General features: G+C 34.0%; 1 protein-coding gene across 1 annotated transcript; it reads right to left on the reverse strand.

Moving 5' to 3' along the window:
* Positions 1-4,822: 4,822 nt before the first annotated feature.
* LOC125653599 (uncharacterized) lies at positions 4,823-7,398 on the reverse strand. Its single transcript, XM_048883170.2, has 5 exons — positions 7,336-7,398; positions 6,073-6,197; positions 5,732-5,824; positions 5,451-5,600; positions 4,823-5,314 (listed from the first exon to the last, which is right to left on the reverse strand). The coding sequence occupies exons 1-5, from the start codon at positions 7,339-7,341 to the stop codon at positions 5,131-5,133; spliced, it is 558 nt and encodes a 185-aa protein (XP_048739127.1). The 5' UTR covers positions 7,342-7,398; the 3' UTR covers positions 4,823-5,130.
* Positions 7,399-22,201: the final 14,803 nt, after the last annotated feature.

The following is a 22,201-nucleotide window of genomic DNA, read 5'->3' on the forward strand; positions in this document are numbered from 1 at the left end:
GGGTTCGTTCTTTTTATGCCCCCCTTTGAAAAAGAGGGGACATATTGTTTTGCACCTGTCGGTCGGTCGGTCTGTCTGTCGGTCGGTCTGTAGACCATGTGTTGTCCGCTCAATATCTTGAGAACCATTCACTTGATGATAATGATATTTCATATGTGGGATAGTTATGAGTAGAAGAGGATCCCTATTGTTTAAAAGGTCAAGGGTCAATCTACTCTGGACATAGGAATATAATGTCCGCTCAATATCTTGAGAACCCTTTGCTTGAAAGACATCAAACTTGGCACACTGGTACATCCTAAGGAGTAGATGATCCCTATTGATTTTGAGGTCATATGGTCAAGGGTCAAACTGGGCATAGGAATATACTGACCATTCAATGTCTAGAGAACCCTTTGCTTGACATACATCAAACTTGGTACGCCAGTACATCTTCAGAAGAAGATGACCCCCATTAATTTTGAGGTCACATGGTCAAAGGTCAAGGGTAAAACTTGACATGGGAATATACTGTCTGCCCAGTATCTTGAGAACCCTTTTCTTGACAGACATCAAACTTGGTACACTGATACGACTTCAGGAGAAGACGACCACTATTGATTTTGAGGTCACATGGTCAAAGGTCAAGGGTCACACTAGACAGGAATATACTGTCCGTTCAATATTTTGAGAACCCTTCGCTTGACAGACATCAAACTTGGTACACTGGTACATCTTCAGGAGAAAGTTACCCCTATTTATTTTGAGGTCACATGTTTAAAGGTCAAGGGTCAAACTGGACATAGGAATATACTGTCCGTTCAATATCTTGAGAACCCTTTGCTTGACAGACATCAAACGTGGTACACTGGTACGTCTTCAGGAGAAGACAACCCCTATTGATTTTCAGATCACATGGTCAAGGGTCAAACTGGACATTGGAATATACTGTCTGCTCCATATCTTGAGAACCCTTTGCTTGACAGACATCAAACATGGTACACTGGTACGTCTTCAGGAGAAGACGACCCCTATTGATTTTCAGATCACATGGTCAAGGGTCAAACTGGACATTGGAATATACTGTCTGCTCCATATCTTGAGAACCCTTTGCTTGACAGACATTAAACTTGGCACACTGGTACATCTTCAGGAGAAGATGACACCTATTGATTTTGAGGTTGCATGGTCAAATGTCAAGGGTTAAACTGTACATAGGAATATACTGTCTGCTCAATATCTTGAGAACCCTTTGCTTGACAGACATCAAACTTGGTACACTGGTACATCTTCAGGAGAAGATGACTACTAATTATTTTAAGGTCACATGGTCAAGGGTCAAATTGGACATAGGAATATACTGTCCATTCAATATCTTGAGAACCCTTTGCTTGACAGACATCAAACTTGGTACACTGGTACATCTTCATGAGTTGATGACCCCTATTGATTTTTAGGTCACATGGTCAATCCACTCTTGACATAGGAAGATATTGTCTGCTCAATATTTTGAATTGATGATACTACTCTCAATTAAATGATGTGTGTGTGTATAACCCTTTTCAATTTTGCACCATGGGGGGCATATGTGTTTTACAAACATCTCTTGTTTAACTACGATTTTAATTCAATGTGCAGATGTCTTTAAGAAATTCAGTGAAAAAGGTGCCCATTTTCATTTTGGGATTTTTATACCTAGACGGTTAGCAATACAAAATTAATAGTGATAGAGAGTTAGATTGATAGTCAAATCACTTATTTGAAACGAACAGCAGTGTCACCTAAGTGCACATTAATTGCTAGAACTGGTCAAAGCTGAAAGTCCAGACATGAATTATGAAGATTCGGTGAAGGCATCAGTTCAAATATTCAGCCGAGCCGAATCTCAACCGAGATTAGGTTGTGACCTTGAACAAATGTCATTTGACGAATGTGAAAATTTCCAGTAAAAACAAATGTAAGAGATGCTTGTCCTGCCTTAAACACATTAGAGACAGATACTTGAAAGATGAAGTTAAAGACTAAAAATTAGCATTGGACGCTCGGTCTACATTGGATACGTTACCGCCTACGAGAGCACAACAAAATTGAATACATGAAGTTATGTAGGTATATATATTTCATACCAACTCAATTCTATATGATAGATAATAAATGATGTTTTCAAGGAAAACATGATGATCAACAGACACGTTACTATCGTTTCTTTTCATGGCTGTAATACGGATTTTTATGGTCAGTTTTTTCTTCTTCCATTTCTGAACTTCAACATACATTTGTAGTTAAAGCATGCTGTATCGGGCTCAATAAATGTCTATGAGAACATGTTTGAAAGGCCATGGTAAGTATTCAAACTTTGCAGATGGTAAGTAGAATTTTTTTTTCATGAATCCTCGTATGATATTTCTTTGTAAAAGCAATTTATATGACCAGTTTTGCTTTTTATCTTAATCATGAATATCATTAAAAAGAATAAGACGATTAACTTTCGCTTTGTACATTGCAAACATCTAATATTGATGGTATCATATTTGTTTCCTATAACATCCCGTGGGCATCCGGGTTAGAATAGGTTTTCAGTACCACTTGCTTGTCGTCAGAGGCGACTAAATGGGGGTGGTCCTTCGAATGAGACCGCAAAAACCGAGGTCCCGTGTCACAGCATGGGTGGCACAATAAAGATCCCTCCCTGCTCAAAGGCCGTAAGCGCCGAGCATAGGCCTAACTTTTGCAGCCCTTCACCGGGAGTAGTGTATGGAGTGCCAAATTAACATAAAATCAAATAATTGAAGTATTATTTGAAGATAGCATCAATTATTGCTCTCTTTAAAGCGCGCTTCAATTCAATTATTGCTCTCATCAATTGAATTAATGCGCGCATCAATCGAATTAATGAGAGCAATAATTCATTTAATGCGCGCTTTAATTCAATTATTGCTCTCTTCAATTCAATTGATGAGATCATCAATTGAATTAATGAGAGCAATAATTCATTTAATGCACGCTTTAATTCAATTATTGCTCTCTTCAATTCAATTGATGAGATCATCAATTGAATTAATGAGAGCAATAATAGATTTAATGCACGCATTAATTCAATTATTGCTCTCTTTAATTCAATTGATGAGAGTATCAATTTCGTAAAAATATTGCTCGCAATAATTAATTTAGAGCTCGGTATAATGCTTTTGTATAAGGGATTAATGCACACATCAATTCTTTTATTAAAGAGAGCAACAATTCAACCAAATAGATCATTAATTCAATTGTGGATATGTTGAATTGAAGATATCTTTAATTATATAGTTGCTCTCTCTAAAAAATTATTGCTCTCTTAAAATTAATATCATTAATTCAATTGAAGAGAGCAATAATTGAATTAATGCGCGCATTAAATCAATTATTGCTCTCATCAATTGATTTAATGCGCGCATTATATCTATTGCTCTCTTCAATTAAATTGTAGCGCGCATCAATTCAATTGTTGATATCATTAATTTATTTGAAGAGATCATTAATTCAATTAAAGAGAGCATCAATTCAGCTGAAAAATTAATGTTAATCAATTCAATTAATGCGCGCAATAATTGAGAATTGAAGATATCATTAATTATTTGAAGAGATCTTTAATTAAATTGTTGGGCGCATCAAATATCTTCAATTATTTGAGTTTATGTTAATTTGGCGCTCCATAGTGGTGACGTCTCCATATGAGTGAAATATTCTCGATAGGGATGTTAAACAATATACAATCAATCAATCAATCCTAGTGGTAACATATATCCTTCATTTTATTCTTTTGAAAATTACCAATAATTTTTTTTTTCGCATGAAAAACAGTTTTGTAACAAAGCGTTTATATATACATAGATAGATAGATAAACTTAAAAGGTATTTACATAATTAAGGTGGGATGATATACCTGAGTGTTGATTTTGCCTATACTAATTCCTCATATATTTATGGAAACATCTGTAATAACCCCAGATCACAAACATTTGTCGTTCATTTTTCAATTGCATACTCCAGAACTCTTCATTTTGTCTTTTGAGATATTTCTGTTTACGTCTGAAAATATGGTCTCGTCGAAGATTTACGAAGACACCCGAGCGTCTGGTTGCACAAGACTATTGTTTGATTGTATATTGTTTAATGTCCCTCTAAAGAATTTTTCACTCATATGAGACGTCACCATTGCCGGTTAAGGGCTGCAATATTTAGGCCTATGCTCGGCGCTTACGGCCTTCGAAGAGGGAGATATCTTTATCGTGCCACTCCTGCTGTGACACTGGATCTTGTTTTTTGCGGTCTCATCCGAAGGACCGACCCATTTAGTCGCCTCTTGCAACAAGCAAGGTGTACTAAGGACCTATTCTATCCCGGATCCCCACGGAAATATTCCTGTAGGTGTTTACCGTATGCTACAATAGGACCTGATAAATAGGGTCCCAATAAATTCGATGACATGTCTGAATGCAGGGGTGCTAAGATATATTATACAAATGTATCACCACAGTTAAGATTTCTTTGTTGGTCATTATAAGACATGGAGCATGCCAAATGTGTCAACTATTTGAGGATATAAGTGATAGATACGTTACTTTTACCTGACTCGTCGACTGTTTCAAAGTTCATTAGCGGTTTGTAATGCGTTCAGGTTCATGATATCATTAATGTTTGAAGATATGTTAAATAAACTTCTATTTCAACAGTCTTAAGAACTCATGTGTGGTTTACTTTGCAAATTAGATTGGAGATATCGTCGAAATGAGTATACACGTGTAGTACATTTTAGAATCAAATTGCACCGTAAATGAGCAGAAAAGACAAAATAAAAGAAAGCTCAGATTTACATATGAATTTATTTCTAAAAGAAACAATGCAATATTTTGAATTTGATTAAAGTACACGAGAACTCCTTCCCATATTCAGCAAGACATCCAAATAATACAGGTAAACATAAAGACATCAAGAACAGTAAAAAAAAAACCAAAAAAAAAACCAACCCCTTTTTATTCACAAAATTCTAAGCTTTTATCAGTCAAAAGATTATTAGCACAATAATCAAGAAGCACATTTACTTTGAAAATACATTGAATCATTGTTTTAAAAAAAATCAACATGTAATTCAAGAGTTCGTACAAACTTCGCCTATTGCCGTATTTCTTCGTTTGCCTCTTGAAGACAAGATTTCCACTGGTAGCACGAACAACACTGTGGGTACCACCTGGCGATCAGTTTAAATCCACATTTAGGACACCACACCCAGAACTGGAGTCTGGTCCATCCGGTACGGACACATCGGCTGTTATGGGCGAAAGCCCCGTAACACGACCTACAAAAAGGCATGCAAACTTTGATAGTTTTATTTTGTAAACTTGCAAAAATGCAATTAATCTTTTGTGATATTTTAGACTTGAATGAATCTTGTATTCTTTTACCACATGGAAATGGGGTAGAATAATGATTACCTTGTAAGGCAGACAGCGGATCTCACTCTTTGTAAGGAAGGAAAGACAACATGACATTTCTGGAAGTCTCCCAATCCAATGTGTACCTTAACACTAGTAATGTACGTTAGTCTCTTGGGGCATGTGTCGATATAATGGAACGCAGGTTTCCTATTAATCATATAAAGATATATCTATATCATGTATTACAGTCACACATATTGGTAAAATTTGATGAAATACACGGAGCTTTTATATTGTGATTAATTAGTTGTGGTTCTCTACGGAGAACTTGTACTCACTTTTCCGGCGACTTCAGCGCCCTCTCCGCGATTAGTGCATTCACTGCCACATTAACTTCGGCGTCTTCTGACAAGGCCTTTTTGATCGCTCCCCTGAATTCGTAGTAAAATGATACTTGTTTGTTTAAGGAATTCCATATATTTCTTACATGAAAACATCAATAAACAAAATAGTAAGATATAGAATAGGAATATCCCACGGAGTATACGGACAATTAAGATAAACTTATCAGCTCTAAACGACACAGTACTCGATAAAAAGCAAAATTGCACAATATTTAATTTAACCTGAATAATTACTTTTCAAGAAGCTGTCCTACATATGTATATAGATTACTTACTGAATATCAGACGATTGTACCGTTGTTTCGCCGTCAATGGCTTGCTCTCTTGGTGGATCAGAAATGCAAGACTCTTGACCAAAAGCAGACACAAAGCATACCAACAACACAACAGATATGAAATTCTGTAAATATGAAACCAATGTATATTACTTTTTATGTAATATTCTGATTCGATTTCAGTAAAATTCTTACGTAGATGGATATTAGTCTATATATATAATATCTCAACTGCTTGAATAAGAAATAAAGAAAGCGTTAGTTGTAAACGCGGTTGGGTTCTTTCAACGAAATGTCTCATGCAGATTCTCATCAATTATTCACAATACATGATCCACTAAAATCCAACAACACACAGCATCCTAATTGTAGATACGAGATCAATTAGTTTCATCAATCATCGATGATATTTAGCTTTTATTGGTATGAACTTAGAATGACTCGAAACTTACAGCACAAATGAATTGCAGATGTGCAGTAGAATGCAGTAGAAACATTAGTAAGAGGTACCTATAATCTTATCTTAGACTTGATATTCGAACCGCCTGTCCAGAAAAAAAACTACAATATGCATAAGTCACAGCTCCAAGTCCCTGCACATCCTTAACCAATTACTACAGTGTTCATTTTACCGAGCGATTTCATCTTGATTATTCGATGTGATATCTGATCGGTGAACTTTATCAAACCCATATCGCGGCGATTTACTGTAGTGGTCAACCATTAGTTTGTGTTCAATGTACCATTTGCGGCTGCCTAGTGGCCAGGGCATTCACTAGGCAACCTAGAGGCCTGCGTTCGATTCTCCACCTCTGCGCAGCGTCGAACTTAAGGCGATTAGGTAATAACTGTTCTCGCCAAACACCTGACCTTACAAATAAATGTCATTTTCGATATGAAATGAAAAACGGAAAAGGGCATTGACAGAATAAAGAACCATTGCTACTACGGTCGTAAGCATCATATACAATTCGAAACTCATGCACTTCATCTTTATAGCGGGTGATGTGTCTACCTCATTAGAAAAAAATTTGACTCAGACGTAAAATATTCTTTTAAAGAAACCAAATGAAATTCATGTAAAAAAAACCCATTAATTCTTTGCTCAAAATGATGTAATTTAACATGAAATTTTAAGTACAAGTGGTAGTTATTTTTATTTATTTTCTTATTATCATATTATAAGTATAATCTTAATTTATACTTAGCTTACCCTATAACAATTTTTTCATCTAATCAAGATCTAGGAGCTAATTTTCTTACCTTCATCTTTCTTGATTTTTTTCTTGAGATGCGCTACCCAAGTCGTATTATATCCACTTCTTGAGGTAGGGTTCTTATATAGGAAAATTGTGTATAACATAATAGCCATCATTTCACCAATCAGCATCGATATTCCAAGAGGATATACGTAATTAAAAAGATAAATAGTGTACTTATTTGCAACGGCGAATCAAATCGCTCCTAATGAAATTTAAAAAGATATAAACATTTTATTGACACTGAATGTTGTTGTACTAGTATCTGTTAATGGCATTTAAATTCTTTAGCTGACATTTCATTCATGGCTTGTTTACATTTTTACATAAGTGAAATAGTTTTCATTTTTCAAGGTGTTCTGTAACATGATTTATGAACTTTATAATAAAACTGTTGGTATGGAGGAAGAAGTAAAAATAACGAACAGTGATCAATTTCAAAAACCCTACAAAGAATACGAAAATATGAGAAGGGCAAACACAGACCACTGTTCAAACCAGAGGTGCGATCAGGTGCCTCAGATGATTAAGAATCTTCTATTACACCCGCCATGAGCCATGCACACCTATGACCTTATATCTTATAGCAAACTAAGTAAACGGAGTAATCTGTAGTCAAAATTGGTATGTAAAGAACGGCCTAACAGCTGGGATGAAACACGCCAGAGAGCATTCCACCCAGTGATAGCTTGCATTGTAAACTACACTGATGAAACCCCTGTAACATCAACTTATTTCAAAATAGCCTGCATCGATTTAAAAACGGATAATACGCAGAACGTATTCTCACATATCGATTCAGTTGAGAGATATAAATACTATATGCTGGTGATGATGGGATATGTCAACAGAAATAGGGATGTTGGCGATGGAGAAGTTGACGTCATCCGTTTTTTCTTGAGGTTGAGTTGTTAGTTTGCCGTCAAATCTACATGCATTATTTGATAAAATATCCAAGTATGAAGAAGATGTGAAAGACTCAAAAGAACTCACTGGGATATATCGAATCGACAAAGGATTGATTGAAAAATGAGCATTGCTAATAGATGAAACTTCGTCGATAAAGCTATCATTCCACCCCATATATTCTTCTTTCTTATTCACTACAAAAATGATAAAACCTAATTCATCATGTGTCATGTTTTAGCTGGTTTTTGTGTTTTAGATGTGTTATGTTACATGTATTGAAGTAATCTATTATGGACATGTAACCATTACAGCCATACTGGAAATAAGCAAATCACTGAGTGAGTCTACATTAAAGCATCGTGATTAGGAATACGAGTTATGTACACTTATGCTCTTTAATTTAACCTTTATAAGAAAGCATTGGTTTTCACAAGGGAACAGAATTAGAGGCATTACTTCCAATAGCTGTATGAACTATACATGAAAAAACACTGAATTTTAGATTGTTAGAAGATTATGTCCCACGGTACGGACCACATTTCTTTTCCATTTCAGGTATATTTCCGGGTATAAGACGGTAAAAACCATTTTGGTTGTTAAAGTACAGTGTATGAATAGATAATTGAAAAATACAAAACTGCGATTGAAGGAACATGTATAAATCAGATCCCACTTCGTGATCCTATACTTTGTACACTAACCTGTTGCCATACATCAACATTAACAGTATTCATACAAAGCTAAGACACAACTGTATACTTAATTATGATCTTTATATACGAAATATTACAAATTCTCCGTTTTGTACATGTGGACATTTTAACGAAAATGTATATAATCTCATTTTCGGTTGTAAAAATTACTCTGGAGCTTGAAATAATCTTTTTAATCGCCTTTTCATGCTTGACTTGGTCAATATTGATACAAAATATTGTTATTATGCGGTGATGTTGATTTGCCTTTGCAAACTAATATTAATATTTTAATTTTCAGCTGTTCATAAATTTATAGAAGAAACTTGTAGATTCGTTTAATCATTGTACATTTTACCTGTTAATTATCATCTTGCATGACATATTGTAATATTTTAGGAGAGGGACTTGTAGGTTTTTAGAACTTGTTCCCAATAATTTTGATTTGATCAATAAAATATGTTCAAAATAAACTTGCTGCACACTTTAATTTTGATCCATGACACAATTCGTTTGAAAATGCATATGAATTTTTACATTTCATACTTTCACGATAAAAAAAATCATAAAACCCGAACTATTTAGTCATATAACTGTCGCGGAATACAGTGGATTTTTAAAAATAAATGTAAATCAAAATAGAAAACAATATCAAAATGCCAAGTTTATGAAGTTGTAATTGATCATAGTCATTATCGCGTGTGAAATAATTACATTTTCGATATGAGAACAAATTTGTGAGTTGTAAATTCAAGAAAGGTTGTTATTCAATAGCGTCATCTCTGGTTGAGATTGCACCTTTCACATCCTATAGAGATAATATAGACCTTTAAAATAATTATTTTTTGAAAGTATGCTACTCTTTTAATTGTTAATTAGATTGTTTGACATTAATGCATGGAGATCTTTTTAAGTTTTGGGGCAAAACATGAAATTTGTCATTTAAAGTATCGTTAAAAAATTGTTATAACTTCGAGAATCTTATAACCACAATATGGACATTTGCAAACATGTATTTTGGTTTTGAAAAATTGTTTAAATATTATTATTAAGTTATTTACATGTATGCTTGCAGGCAGTATTAATTCAGAATTTGTAATCACATTGCAAATAGCAATTTCAAGCTCTAGCGTCTGTGAGTAACTTAGACTACAGTGTCAGACCTAACATGTGTTATTAACTTGGTATTTCTGATCAGATGGTAAACAGTCATTTCAAGAGTGAGGTGCTTAGGTAAATATCCATTTGCAATTCATACCTGAAGCATATATGTCCCGATGAAAAAGAGAAGATGGGTTGTTTGATACGACTTGAGAAAGAAATGTAGTAAGATTTCAAAGATTATTATTTTCTATATTCAGAGATGATAAAGGGGTGTCCATGGTAGGTTATTTGGCAGTTTTGTGGCAGTCGAAAATATGACTTCTGATTACCATAGCAGATTCTTTGACTTGTCGTTTGGCTGAAAGGGTTAATGTAAATGCAAACTCAATTCAATTGCTAGTTCAGTAGCAACATACACAGAACATATAAGTTCGCCTTTTGGAGTTTTCTAAAATTTGATTTTGCTACCAAATTTTCTTTCTAATTTTGATTTTAGGTTCCAAGTTTTATGATCACTATTATATGAGACGGGATAAATAACAACTATCTCACTCTAAGCTTTGTCCTACATGTACTCTCAACCACGTAATTCTGCACGATATTCATCTTCATGTATTCGGATAAAGTAAAACGCCTTTCCTTGATGTTTAAGACTTATATCATCATTTAGTTTCCGACTTGTTTCGGTCATCGGTCCGATGTGTTTTGGTTTGTAGGTTTTTCTGCAGATTGGATAAAACATCGCCTCTTCAGCAACCAAATCGGTATCTCAAACTTCACTTATTGTGTCATAGTCACTTTTATTCTTTGCAGGATTTTTTTATGGCTTCTTATACTGGTTTTGTTACACACTTTACCAGTTTGTGTTTTTTCCTTGTACTCGAGTTTCTTTCATTACAGAACAGATATTTATGGGAGGGGGAAAGTGCAGACAGTGAACACTGGTCGAGTGAAAGACTCTTGCAGTTCACTATAGACTCGACGAAACTTTCCTCAATGCACAAGATTTATTTCTAGTAACTAATATTTGTAAATCCTTGATAACACCAACGATAGAAGTCATGTAAGGCATCAGTTAAAGCTTCTCGCTAGCAAATAATCTATGTCTTTATTATTCTTGAGACTCTGCCTTCTACTCGTTTGAAAACTGTGCTCCGTGTAAGATTCAATGTTATTATCCTCTACAATCTGTTCATAATGTAGGATACATCTTTATTGTTGATGTTGATGGGAGGTTGAAGCATATAACTTTGCAGGCATGAAATTGAAAATGATTTTTTTTTTCTATGTGACATCTTTAAAAGTTATCTGAATTTTTTAAAGTTGTTTAGTTTTATGTATGATGATACATTTATCTATTTTACAAATGTAGAATATAATTGATTAAAATAGATAATTGATAAACTAATTCATTGTTTCTAATAGGTCAAATTCTCAATAGTCGAGCCATTATTTATCAGGGTTTCCAGTTTCGATGTTTTAAAATACTCCATCATATGATAAAACAATTATCAGTCTATACGATACTTTAGATACCCTCGAAGTACAAATAGATGTTTTCAAGGAACATCCTTCAGACGCCCAAGAAACCTGAAGGACATGGTAACTCGATAATCCTTTACCTAATAGAAGTTTCAAAACATGCTCAGATCTTAGATGGCAATCATGCAAATATAGCTCAGACACGACATAGACATGGCGTCATACTTCGTCTCACCCTGCCTTTTATCAACATATATATGCACGGTGCACTGCATTTTGGAGCTAGGAGACTGCAAGATTGGGATGATAATCCACGTAAGTTCACAATCTTAATCCGAGGTGTGACTTGCGAGATCTTTGTAACACGTATTGTATTTTTTCAAATCATTACGCTCTCTCAGTCGCTAGTTCATAATCTGTTCATAGTCATAGCTAGCGCGATTCACAGAATTTGCCCCAAATCCAAATCCGTTCATACTGACCATGAACAGCTCAAAAGTGCTGTCCATGTCTTAAATGTCGCTATCTCTTTATTATGTTATATGGTAACATCATTGTGTTATGTGGTTGCATCGTGTTTTGTTAATACTACTATACTTTACGTTATGTGGTTACAGCTTTATGTTTTGTGGTTACATCATTACGTCATGTCGATACTTCTTTACGTTGTGTGGTTACATCATTACGTTATGTCGATACATCGATATCATTACATTATGTCGATACTTTACGCTATGTAGTTACAGCATTATGCTATATGCAAACATCAAGTGATCGAGATTGATACAGATGCAAAATGGCGCGCTCAAATCCAGACGGTGTGTTTCCAGAATTATTTAGCCCCCGAGATCGAAGATCGGGGGTGTATTGTTTTTGTCCTGTCTGTCATTCTGTAATTCTGTCTGAAACTTTAACCTTGCTAATAACTTTTGAACAGTAAGTGCTAGAGCTTTGGTATTTTACGTGAGTATTCCTTGTGACAAGACCTTTCCATGGGTACCAATATTTTTTACTCTTGATCTAGGAGTTTGACCTACTTTTTGAAAACTTTAACCTTGCTAATAACTTTTGAACAGTAAGCGCCAGAGCTTTGATATTTCATATGCATATTCCTTGTGACAAGACCTTTCCGTGGTTCCAAAATGTTAGATCCTTGACCTTGGAATTTGACCTACTTTTTAAAAATATGACATTGGTCATAACTTTGAAATGATAAGTATTAGAGCTTTCATATTGCACATTTATAAGCATTTTTTGTGACAATATCTTTCTACTGGTACCAAGATATTTGTCTTTATAACATTGGCCATCTTTGGAATTAGACATTATCGGGGGCATTTGTGTTTCACAAACACATCTTGTTTTTAAAATGAAATTGGGTTAGGTATGATGGCTGATTTGTGTCATTCTATAATTTGTCGTCTTTTCGTTATTTCGAGGTCAGTAGACGACAAAAAGATAATTAACGACTTTTCGCCTCGAAAAAAAAAAACACCCACGAAAAGACAACAAAATACAGGTACAGGTTTCCCTATTATTTTTGCTCTCTGATTTTATAGGAATTCAATATGAAAGTTCATTAATGTGGATAATTATTAATTACATTTACAAAGAAGGAAACATCTAAAATTAAAACATGGTGCTCAGATAAATTTTGTATTCTACTGAAGAAATCTTTATGTGTAAATGTTATACCAGACACGTTGAAACAGGGGGTTGTAGTGGACAGGGGGCCTGGTCTGTCCCCTTTTTACAATTTACTTTTTCCGTTATTTTAACTCACAAATCCCATATTTTCTACATGCAAAGGTCGATTGATTTGTTATCCCCCATTATATTTCTAAAGTAGTAGTGAAAGGCAGTTGATGTTTGAAGTGCTGAATTGATTGATTGATTACATATATATTGTTTAACATCCCTCTCGAGAATATTTCACTCAAATGGAGACGTCAACATTGCTGGTAAATGCTGACTTTGAACAGGGAGGGATCTATATCGTGCCACGCCTGCTGTGATACAAGACTTCGGTTTTTGCAGTGTCATCCAAAGGACCGCCCCATTATGATTTTATAAAAAAGGGGGTACTGAGGACTTATTCTAACCCGGATCCCCACGGGAAGTACTGAATTGAAGAATACGTGTAGTGAACTAATCTTTGCCCCCCCCCCCCCCCCCCCCCCTTCAGGACTACGATTTATAAGATATTGAGATTTGGACAGAAGCACCTACTTGCTTGTCAAGAATTTTAATGCAAATGAAAAGTGAACTCCGGCTGAACCCTCCCCTACTTAAAAAAAAACCTGATGCTACGTGCCTGTATATCTCAATATCGAAAATATATTTTTATACTAAGTTTTAGAGTTTTCTGCAATTTGAAAGACTTTTAGTGCTTTGCATTGACTATTTTTATGTCCAAATCCAAACTAATATATATATTTTTTTATTTCTAATAATGAATTCAAATATGAACACAGATGTCACTCTTGTTAGTTTCCACTATATTGTCAATACAATTTTTTTTAAAATAGTTGAAATTCATGAATGCTTTTAAGTTAACACTTAGCACCGCACGCGGAAGGCCGGGGTACTATGGCAAGCCCTTTTACTATTTATTCGAAAAATAAGATATCTCTTTAAATTAAAGAGACATCTCTTATTTTACAGAGATATCTCTTTAAAATGAGAGATATCTCTTAATCTTAAGAGATATCTCTCTAATTAAAAGATATCTCTTTTACTTAGAGAGATATCTCTTTCATTTAGAGTGATATCTCTTTCACCTAGAGAAATATCTCTTTCACTTAGAGAGATATCTCTTATACTTTGAGAGATATCTCTTACACTTAAAGAGATATCTCTTATAATTTAAGAGATATCTCTTTCACTTAGAGAGATTTCTCTTTCACTTAAAGAGATATCTCTTTTACTTTGAGAGATATCTCTTTTACTTTGAGAGATATATCCTTCACTTAAAGTGATATCTCTCTAAGAATTCCTAGAGAGATATCTCTCAAAGTATAAGAGATATATCTTTAATCGTTGAAAAAGAGATATCTCTCAAAGAGAAAGAGGCATCTCTTTCCAATATTTTTATTAGTTTGAATACTTAAGTACTCCTCCCTAAAACGGAAGTCCGCCAAAGCAAATCTTACCATGATGGTTGGGGTGTTGCTAAAACGCGGAACGGAAAATAGAACGGAGAACGGAACGGAAAACGGAAAATATATTATGCAATAATGTCATGAGGAGGTCAATATTTTGCAAAATCAAAAGGCTGATTTTGAACAAGGAATGCAGAAATTACAGAGAGAACAGGAATTCATCCTCAGAATCCACCATTTCATATTGATACCTCATACTAAAGCATTATCATGTATTTTTACTCGGTGTGTTTTGCGGATGAATGTACCAACAGGCGTTTGCTTAATATTTTGCATATAGTAAGTTTTAATAAAAATATTAAGCAAGCTCCTATAAAAATAAATAAGGTAACATACTGAAAAAGACTTGAATTATAATTTATTACTTTATTCTGGCTGGTATGGTAAAAAAAGATTTTATGAGCCCATCCAATGAATAAAAGGTACGCCCCCTCCCCCGAAAACAACATTGTAAAAGATAAAATAATTGTTTGAACAATTTTCCCTAAACAGTGCCGTTTTAAATCGAACGTGCTTTTAATCGAACTACATATGTTTAAGATAACTGAATTTGAATTTAGTTCTACACCTGGTACAATATACATTTATGTATCAAATCAAATTTTAAAGCGAACGAGTCCGGTGAAGAAAAAAGTTTTGCCTGATTTGGGATGAATCTATGTGAAAGTTCGTACATTTACCGATATCCTGCGGATTAGTGTTGAATATGACAAGCCCTTTTACTATTTATTCGAAAAATATGATATCTCTTTAAATTAAAGAGATATCTCTTATTTTAAGAGATATCTCTTTAAAATGAGAGATATCTCTAAGTCTTAAGAGATTTCTCTCTAAAAAAAGAGACATCTCTTTCACTTAGAGAGTTATCTCTTTCATTTAGAGATATATCTTTTACTTTTAGAGATACATGTATCTCTTACACTTAGAGAGATATATCTTATACTTTAATAGATATCTCTTTCAATTAGAGAGATATCTCTTTCACTCAAAGAGATATTTCTTTTACTCTGAAAGATATCTCTTTTACTTTAAGAGATATCTCCTTCACTTAAAGAGATATATCTCTAAGATTCCTAGAGAGTTATCTCTCAAAGTACATGTATAAGAGATATCTCTTTAATCGTTGAAAAAGAGATATCTCTCAAAGAGAAAGAGACATCTCTTTCCAATATTTTATTAGTTTGAATACTTAAGGAATTCTCCCTAAAACGGAAGCCCGCCAAAGCAAATCGTACCATGATTGGCTGGGGTGTTGCTAAAACGCGGAACGGAAAACGAAAATATATTATGCAATAATGTTATGAAGAGTTCAGCATTTTGCAAAATCAAAAGGCTTATTATGAACAAGGGATGCAGAAATTACAGAGAGAGCAGGAAGTCATCCTCAGAATTCATCATTTCATATTGATACCTCGAGCTCATACTAATGCATTATTATGTATTTTTACACGGTGTATTTTGTGGATGAATGTACCAACAGGCCCTTGCTTAATAAATTGCATAGTAATTTTTTTTAATTAAAAATATCAAGCAAGCGCCTGTTGGTATCATCTGGCTTTGCCCCCCCCCCCCCCCCACACACACACACACGATTTTGATGGTACGTTGTCTCACAAATGAAGAAAAAATAAATAAGATAACATGCTGAAAAAGACTTCAATTATAATTGAACCCCCTTTCAAATCCTATTACATTATTCTGGCTGGTATCGTAAGAAACAATTTTAAGAGCCCATCTCCAATGAATAAAATGTACACCCCCCTCCCCCGAAAACAACATTGTAAAAGATAAAATAATTTTTTGAACAATTTTCCCCAAGCATAGCTTTTTTAAATCGAACGTGCTTTTAATCGAACTACATATGTTTAAGATAACAAATTTGAATTTGAATTTAGTTCTACACCTGGTGCAATATATATTTATGTATCACATCAAATTTTAAAGCGCACGAGTCCGGTGTCGAAAAAAGTTTTACCTGATTTGGGATGAATCTATGTGAAAGTTCGTACATTTACCGATATCCTGCGGATTAGTGTTGAAACTGAAGAGATACAGCGCGAAAGAAAGATTGAAACAAAACCGATGGTAACTAGGGTGAAGTTTACGATCAATAGTAACAGGAATTAACGTATTTATTTCATAATATATGAAATAACTAAAAAGCTAATACAGAATTTATGCTTGAATGGAATTGAATTAATCCAAATGTTAAGCTATACAAGTATTTAGTTTAGAAATTAACTACCAGAAGTCCTCCCTATTTAGGATTGGAATGCTGTGGTTACTAAGTCTCCTGTTAGTTAAAAAATAATAAATCAAACACAAGATGTTTAATTTGTTGACTAAATAAGATAATGAATTATTATTGTTTTATATATATCACACCCCGTTGTAAGTACACACATACACGGTAAATATTATGTGTAAATACATGTACATGCGCGTTAATGACGTTTTGCCACGGGGAAGGAAGTATTTTCTACCCATAGGTGTCACTGCTCGCTAACACCTCTGTCAATGCCGAAATTTCAAAATTCTTGTAAAATGCTTTGTAAATTCTTATACTATAAAGTTTAACTAAATTCGCTTAATCAATTTATGATGTAAACTTTTAAGATAAAGTTGTTTGATCGCTTGTAAACAATTCCCAAATTGTTGATTTTAATCAAAATGAACCCCCCCCCCCCCCCCCCCCCCCGATTTTTACCGTTATCTTATCGACACTAATCATTCTCATTCTTAAATTTCGTTCCGTTCCGTTTTCCGTTCCGCGTTTTAGCAACACCCTGATGGCTGCGATCGGGACCGAGCGAATATTTTGCATTTACCGCATGTGAAATGTATACAGGTAGCAAAAAACAAACACAATAAATTGATGAAATATGCGTGCTAGACTAGATTTCGCCTCTCGGCAACTTGATAATGTTACCCCAACCACCTCTTCCACCTTTCCCGCCATTTGTACACTAGAAGTATTTTGCTTGGTTAAAAAACAGGGTTACATCATTTCAATGACACTGCAACAGGGAGAATTATGATCACCGGTGGAAAAATCTAAAGAGATATCTCTTTAGGTTAAAGAGATATCTCTTTTTGAAAATTTAAAGAGATATCTCTCTAACTTAAAGAGATACTTCTTTTTACATTGATAGAGAGATATCTCTTTATGCTAGAGAGATATCTCTCTCACTTTGAGAGATATCTCTTTGGCTTTGAGAGATATCTCTCAAAGAGAAAGAGATATCTCCCAAGCGTAAAGAAATATCTCTCAAGCGTAAAGAGATATCTCCCAAGAGTAAAGAGATATCTCTTTAAACAATAGAGATATATATCTTTTGTTTAAAAAGATATCTCCCAAGCGTAAAAAGATATCTCTCTAACTTACAAAGATATCTCTTTAACCAAAAGAGATATCTCTCTTATTCAAAGAGATATCTTATTTTACAAATAAATAGTAAAAGGGCTTGCTATAGAAAAATCTAAAGAGATATCTCTTTATGTTAAAGAGATATCTCTTTTTGAAAATTTAAAAAGATATCTCTCTAACTTAAAGAGATATCTCTTTTTACATTGATAGAGAGATATCTCTTTATGCTAGATATATTTCTCTTTGAGAGATATCTCTTTAGCTTTAAGAGATATCTCTCAAAGAGAAAGATATATCTCCCAAGCGTAAAGAGATATCTCCTTAAACAAAATAGATATCTCTTTTGGTTAAAGAGATATCTCCCAAGCGTAAAAAGATATCTCTCTAACTTACAGAGATATCTCTTTAACCAAAAGAGATATCTCTCTTACTTAAAGAGATATCTTATTTTACGAATAAATGGTAAAAGATTCGGATCCCGGCCGCGACATACATGTACCTGTTAAAAACAGGTAGTGACAGTTCCCTCGCCAAACGATCGGCACCAGGTGTGAATCACGGGTTCTCGGATATGACCTTAAAAACGGATGTCCCATGTCACAGTAGGTGTCCTCAATGCTCAATGGCCGTAAGCGTCGAGGAAAGGCCCTTCATCTATGGAGCGCCAAATTAACATAAACTCAAATAATTGAAGATATCTTCAATTATTTGAAGATATCATCAATTCATTTGATGCGCGCAACAATTTGATTAAAGATCTCTTCAAGTAATTAATGATATCTTCAATTCTGAATTATTGCGCGCATTAATTGAATTGATGATATCATTAATTCTTCAGATGAATTGATGCGCGCTTTAATTGAATTAATGATCTCTTCAAATGAATTAATGATATCAACAATTGAATTGATGCGCGCTACAATTCAATTGAAGAGAGCAATAACTGATATAATGAGCGCATTAATTCATTTGATGAGAGCAATAATTGATTTAATGCGCGCATTATTTCCATTATTGCTCTCTTCAATTGAATTAATGATATCTTTAATTCATTTGAAGAGAGCAATAATTCTTTTAGAGAGAGCAGCTATATAATTAAAGATATCTTCAATTCAGCATATCCACAATTGAATTAATGATATCTTTAATTGAATTGTTGCTATCTTTAAAAGAATTGATGCGCGCATTAATTCCTTATACAAAAGCATTGTAAATGATTTAAAGATATCTTCAATTGAATTAAAGAGATCATCAAATTATTTATACCGAGCTCTAAATTAATTATTGCGAGCAATATTTCTACTAAATTGATGCTCTCATCAAATGAATTGAAGAGAGCAATAATTGAATTAATGCACGCATCAAATCTATTATTGCTCTCATTATTTGAATTAATGCGCGCATCAATTGAATTGAAGAGAGCAATAATTGAATCAATGCGCGCATCAAATCTATTATTGCTCTCATTATTTGAATTGAAGCGCGCATCAATTGAATTGATGAGAGCAATAATTGAATTGAAGCGCGCATTAATTCATTTGATGAGAGCAATAATTGATTTAATGCGCGCATTAATTCAATTAAAGAGAGCAATAATTGAATTGATGATATCTTCAAATAATTGAAGATATCTTCAATTATTTGAGTTTATGTTAATTTGGCGCTCCATATTCATCGCTCTTGATGACGTCTCCATATGAGAGTCGAGATGTTAAACAGGATACAATCAACCAATCATACTCAGTGATCAATTTTCTTTCCTTCTGTCAGTTGACATCTTATCGTACATCGAGATAGGACTCTCTCTCTCTCTCTCTCTCTCTCTCTCTCTTTCTCTCTTTCTGTCTCTCCCTCATATGAATGTACATGCAAAGGTACGGTATTTATACTTGTGAATCCCGAAAAGACAACAAAGAACATTGGACGTTATTGGCCTAGATTGGCCACGCTTCAAAAGCCGACGATGTTTTGCAGGTAGAAAGGTGATAATTCCCCCCTTTGATTCATATATAACATGTACCATTTACTTTTTGCTGATATTGAGAAAACATATTTCTGCAAATTATTGTATGTGTTTGTTATCTTCTTACATGTACCATAACCGGCACGTAGTTGTATCCCCCTTTATTTTCTCTCTTATTTGTAAAATATTTCTTTCTTTTTTTTGGAAACATTTTGTTGATATTTTCATGTACTACATGTATATCAATCAAATCATGTATAGTGACGCTTCAAAAGCAGAATCTGAAATTCTCCCCAATCAATCTGACTAAAGTAGAGACCTATATTATATATCTGTACTTTAGTCAGATTGCTCCCCAATAGACATCGCCATAGTAACAACAAATATTTTTAATGTGTGACAATCCTTTTTGCTTAATCTAAAAAAAAGTTTGGTTTCACACGGGAACGAGAATAGAGACATTGATACAATTTCTTCTAATAGCTATATGGAATATGCATAAAAAGAAACTTTTTAATGTGATGTTATTGAAAGATTCTGTCCCAAGGAACGCATTTCTGTTCCATTTCAGGTATATTTTTATTTATTATTATTTCCGGGTGTAAACCGATAAACACGGGTTTCAGTGATGTAAATGAATGAATAAAGGAATTAAACTAACAAAATTGCGATTGAAATACGCAATGGTGGCTCGGTCCGTTTAACCCGAAGATGATCCAATTTTTTCACATTTTAATTTGGATTTATACATGTTTCACCATTTTTATAAGACTCACATTAATTCTAATACTTTTCGTATTTGCAGAATCATAAACTTCAGGAAATCAAAAATAATCAAATTGCAAAGCAAACACGGAGTACAATATACAGTGTACTATATGTTTATATGAATACATGTATATGAAAATGCGAAGTTTATGAACTTTAGCGAAAGAACATTTTGTACCCAGAAACAGGTTTGTGTCTGCCAGATGTTTATATGGTTAAGAGGACAGTTCAGAAGACATCAAAGTGGTTCTCCCCAATCTAGGTAATCAATTTGTAATTTGTAACCTGTAAAAAGCACCCCAGAAGCAATTTTCAGCTACATCCTGGGAACTCGGCGGATCCTACATGTACTAAGAAATACGAAAGATTTATCAGCATTAGCATGTGTCATTTGTACATCGTCTGAACGCAGACATAGAGTACCTGAGTCCAAGAAAGACCTTTCGCCCTAAAATGTGGCTTACCGCGGTAGCTGATCAAAGACCTTGGCTTCTGGACAAGTGATGCTTATCTGCATTATCTAGTTCTAATTATTGACCAACGACTTTCAGGCCTCCAAACCTTTGGTTGATTTTTATCCCCTTAAAAGTATCCCTGGTTATACAAAATGGAAAAGAAATGTGCATAAAGTGCATTTAATTTTGGTTGTTTCATGTTTTCAAAAGGGACAAATAGACATGAGAACATTTTCAATTCTTGCAATAATTCATTTTTCACCACTTTACAAATGAATTGACGAAAAAATTAATGTGTCATTTTAAACCTACTCGGGTGAAAATTTAAAAAGGTGTTAGCGCATATTAAAACTCTACCTGGCTATTGGAGGAACTAGTCCAATGAAAACTCGCTGTATGTAAGTCTGACCTTCACGTACAGTAATTCCGGGTTCACTAATTCTTATTTGTACAATCGTGACATTTTTTCCTATCTTAGTGAATAAATCTAGACTTCAAACATGAAAATAATACCCACAACTAATGGAAAGGAAATACCGGTAGAATGATTCTTTCTATGTATGAATGTTCAAATCATTCATGTAATAATATAATATACAAAAGTTGATATTCATATGGTATAGGATATATGTTTCTTGTGAAATCGTACGTGTTAAACTTGTTTCATTCATTTCTGAAGAAATAAAACTGAAATCAAAATTTATTTATAGTGCTGTAGTGCTCAGCATAAATACGACTTATTCTTTATGATACTCCCCCCTTCCCCCCATTTCCTGTATTTTATCAGTACCAATCGATGAAACATTGGAATTCATTAAATGTAGAAGCCAGAAAAGCCATCTCAGTCAACACATTACGCAAAAAATATAACAACTCATTACGCAAAAATATAACAACTCATTACGTAAAAATATAAAAATAGAAATCACAAGCCCGCCATCATATCTTTCTTTTGGGAAACGATTCATC

The sequence above is a fragment of the Ostrea edulis genome, chromosome 1, assembly GCF_947568905.1.
Source record: "Ostrea edulis chromosome 1, xbOstEdul1.1, whole genome shotgun sequence".
In the NCBI taxonomy this organism is placed as follows: domain Eukaryota; kingdom Metazoa; phylum Mollusca; class Bivalvia; order Ostreida; family Ostreidae; genus Ostrea; species Ostrea edulis.

Bases quoted from the DNA above. Each gene is read 5' to 3' on its own strand.
- LOC125653599 (XM_048883170.2), bottom strand. The intron at 5,825-6,072 runs GTAAGTAATCTA...CTACGAATTCAG, and splicing joins GTACAATCGTCTGATATTCA to GGGAGCGATCAAAAAGGCCT. The intron at 5,315-5,450 runs GTAATCATTATT...GCCTTTTTGTAG, and splicing joins TCCGCTGTCTGCCTTACAAG to GTCGTGTTACGGGGCTTTCG.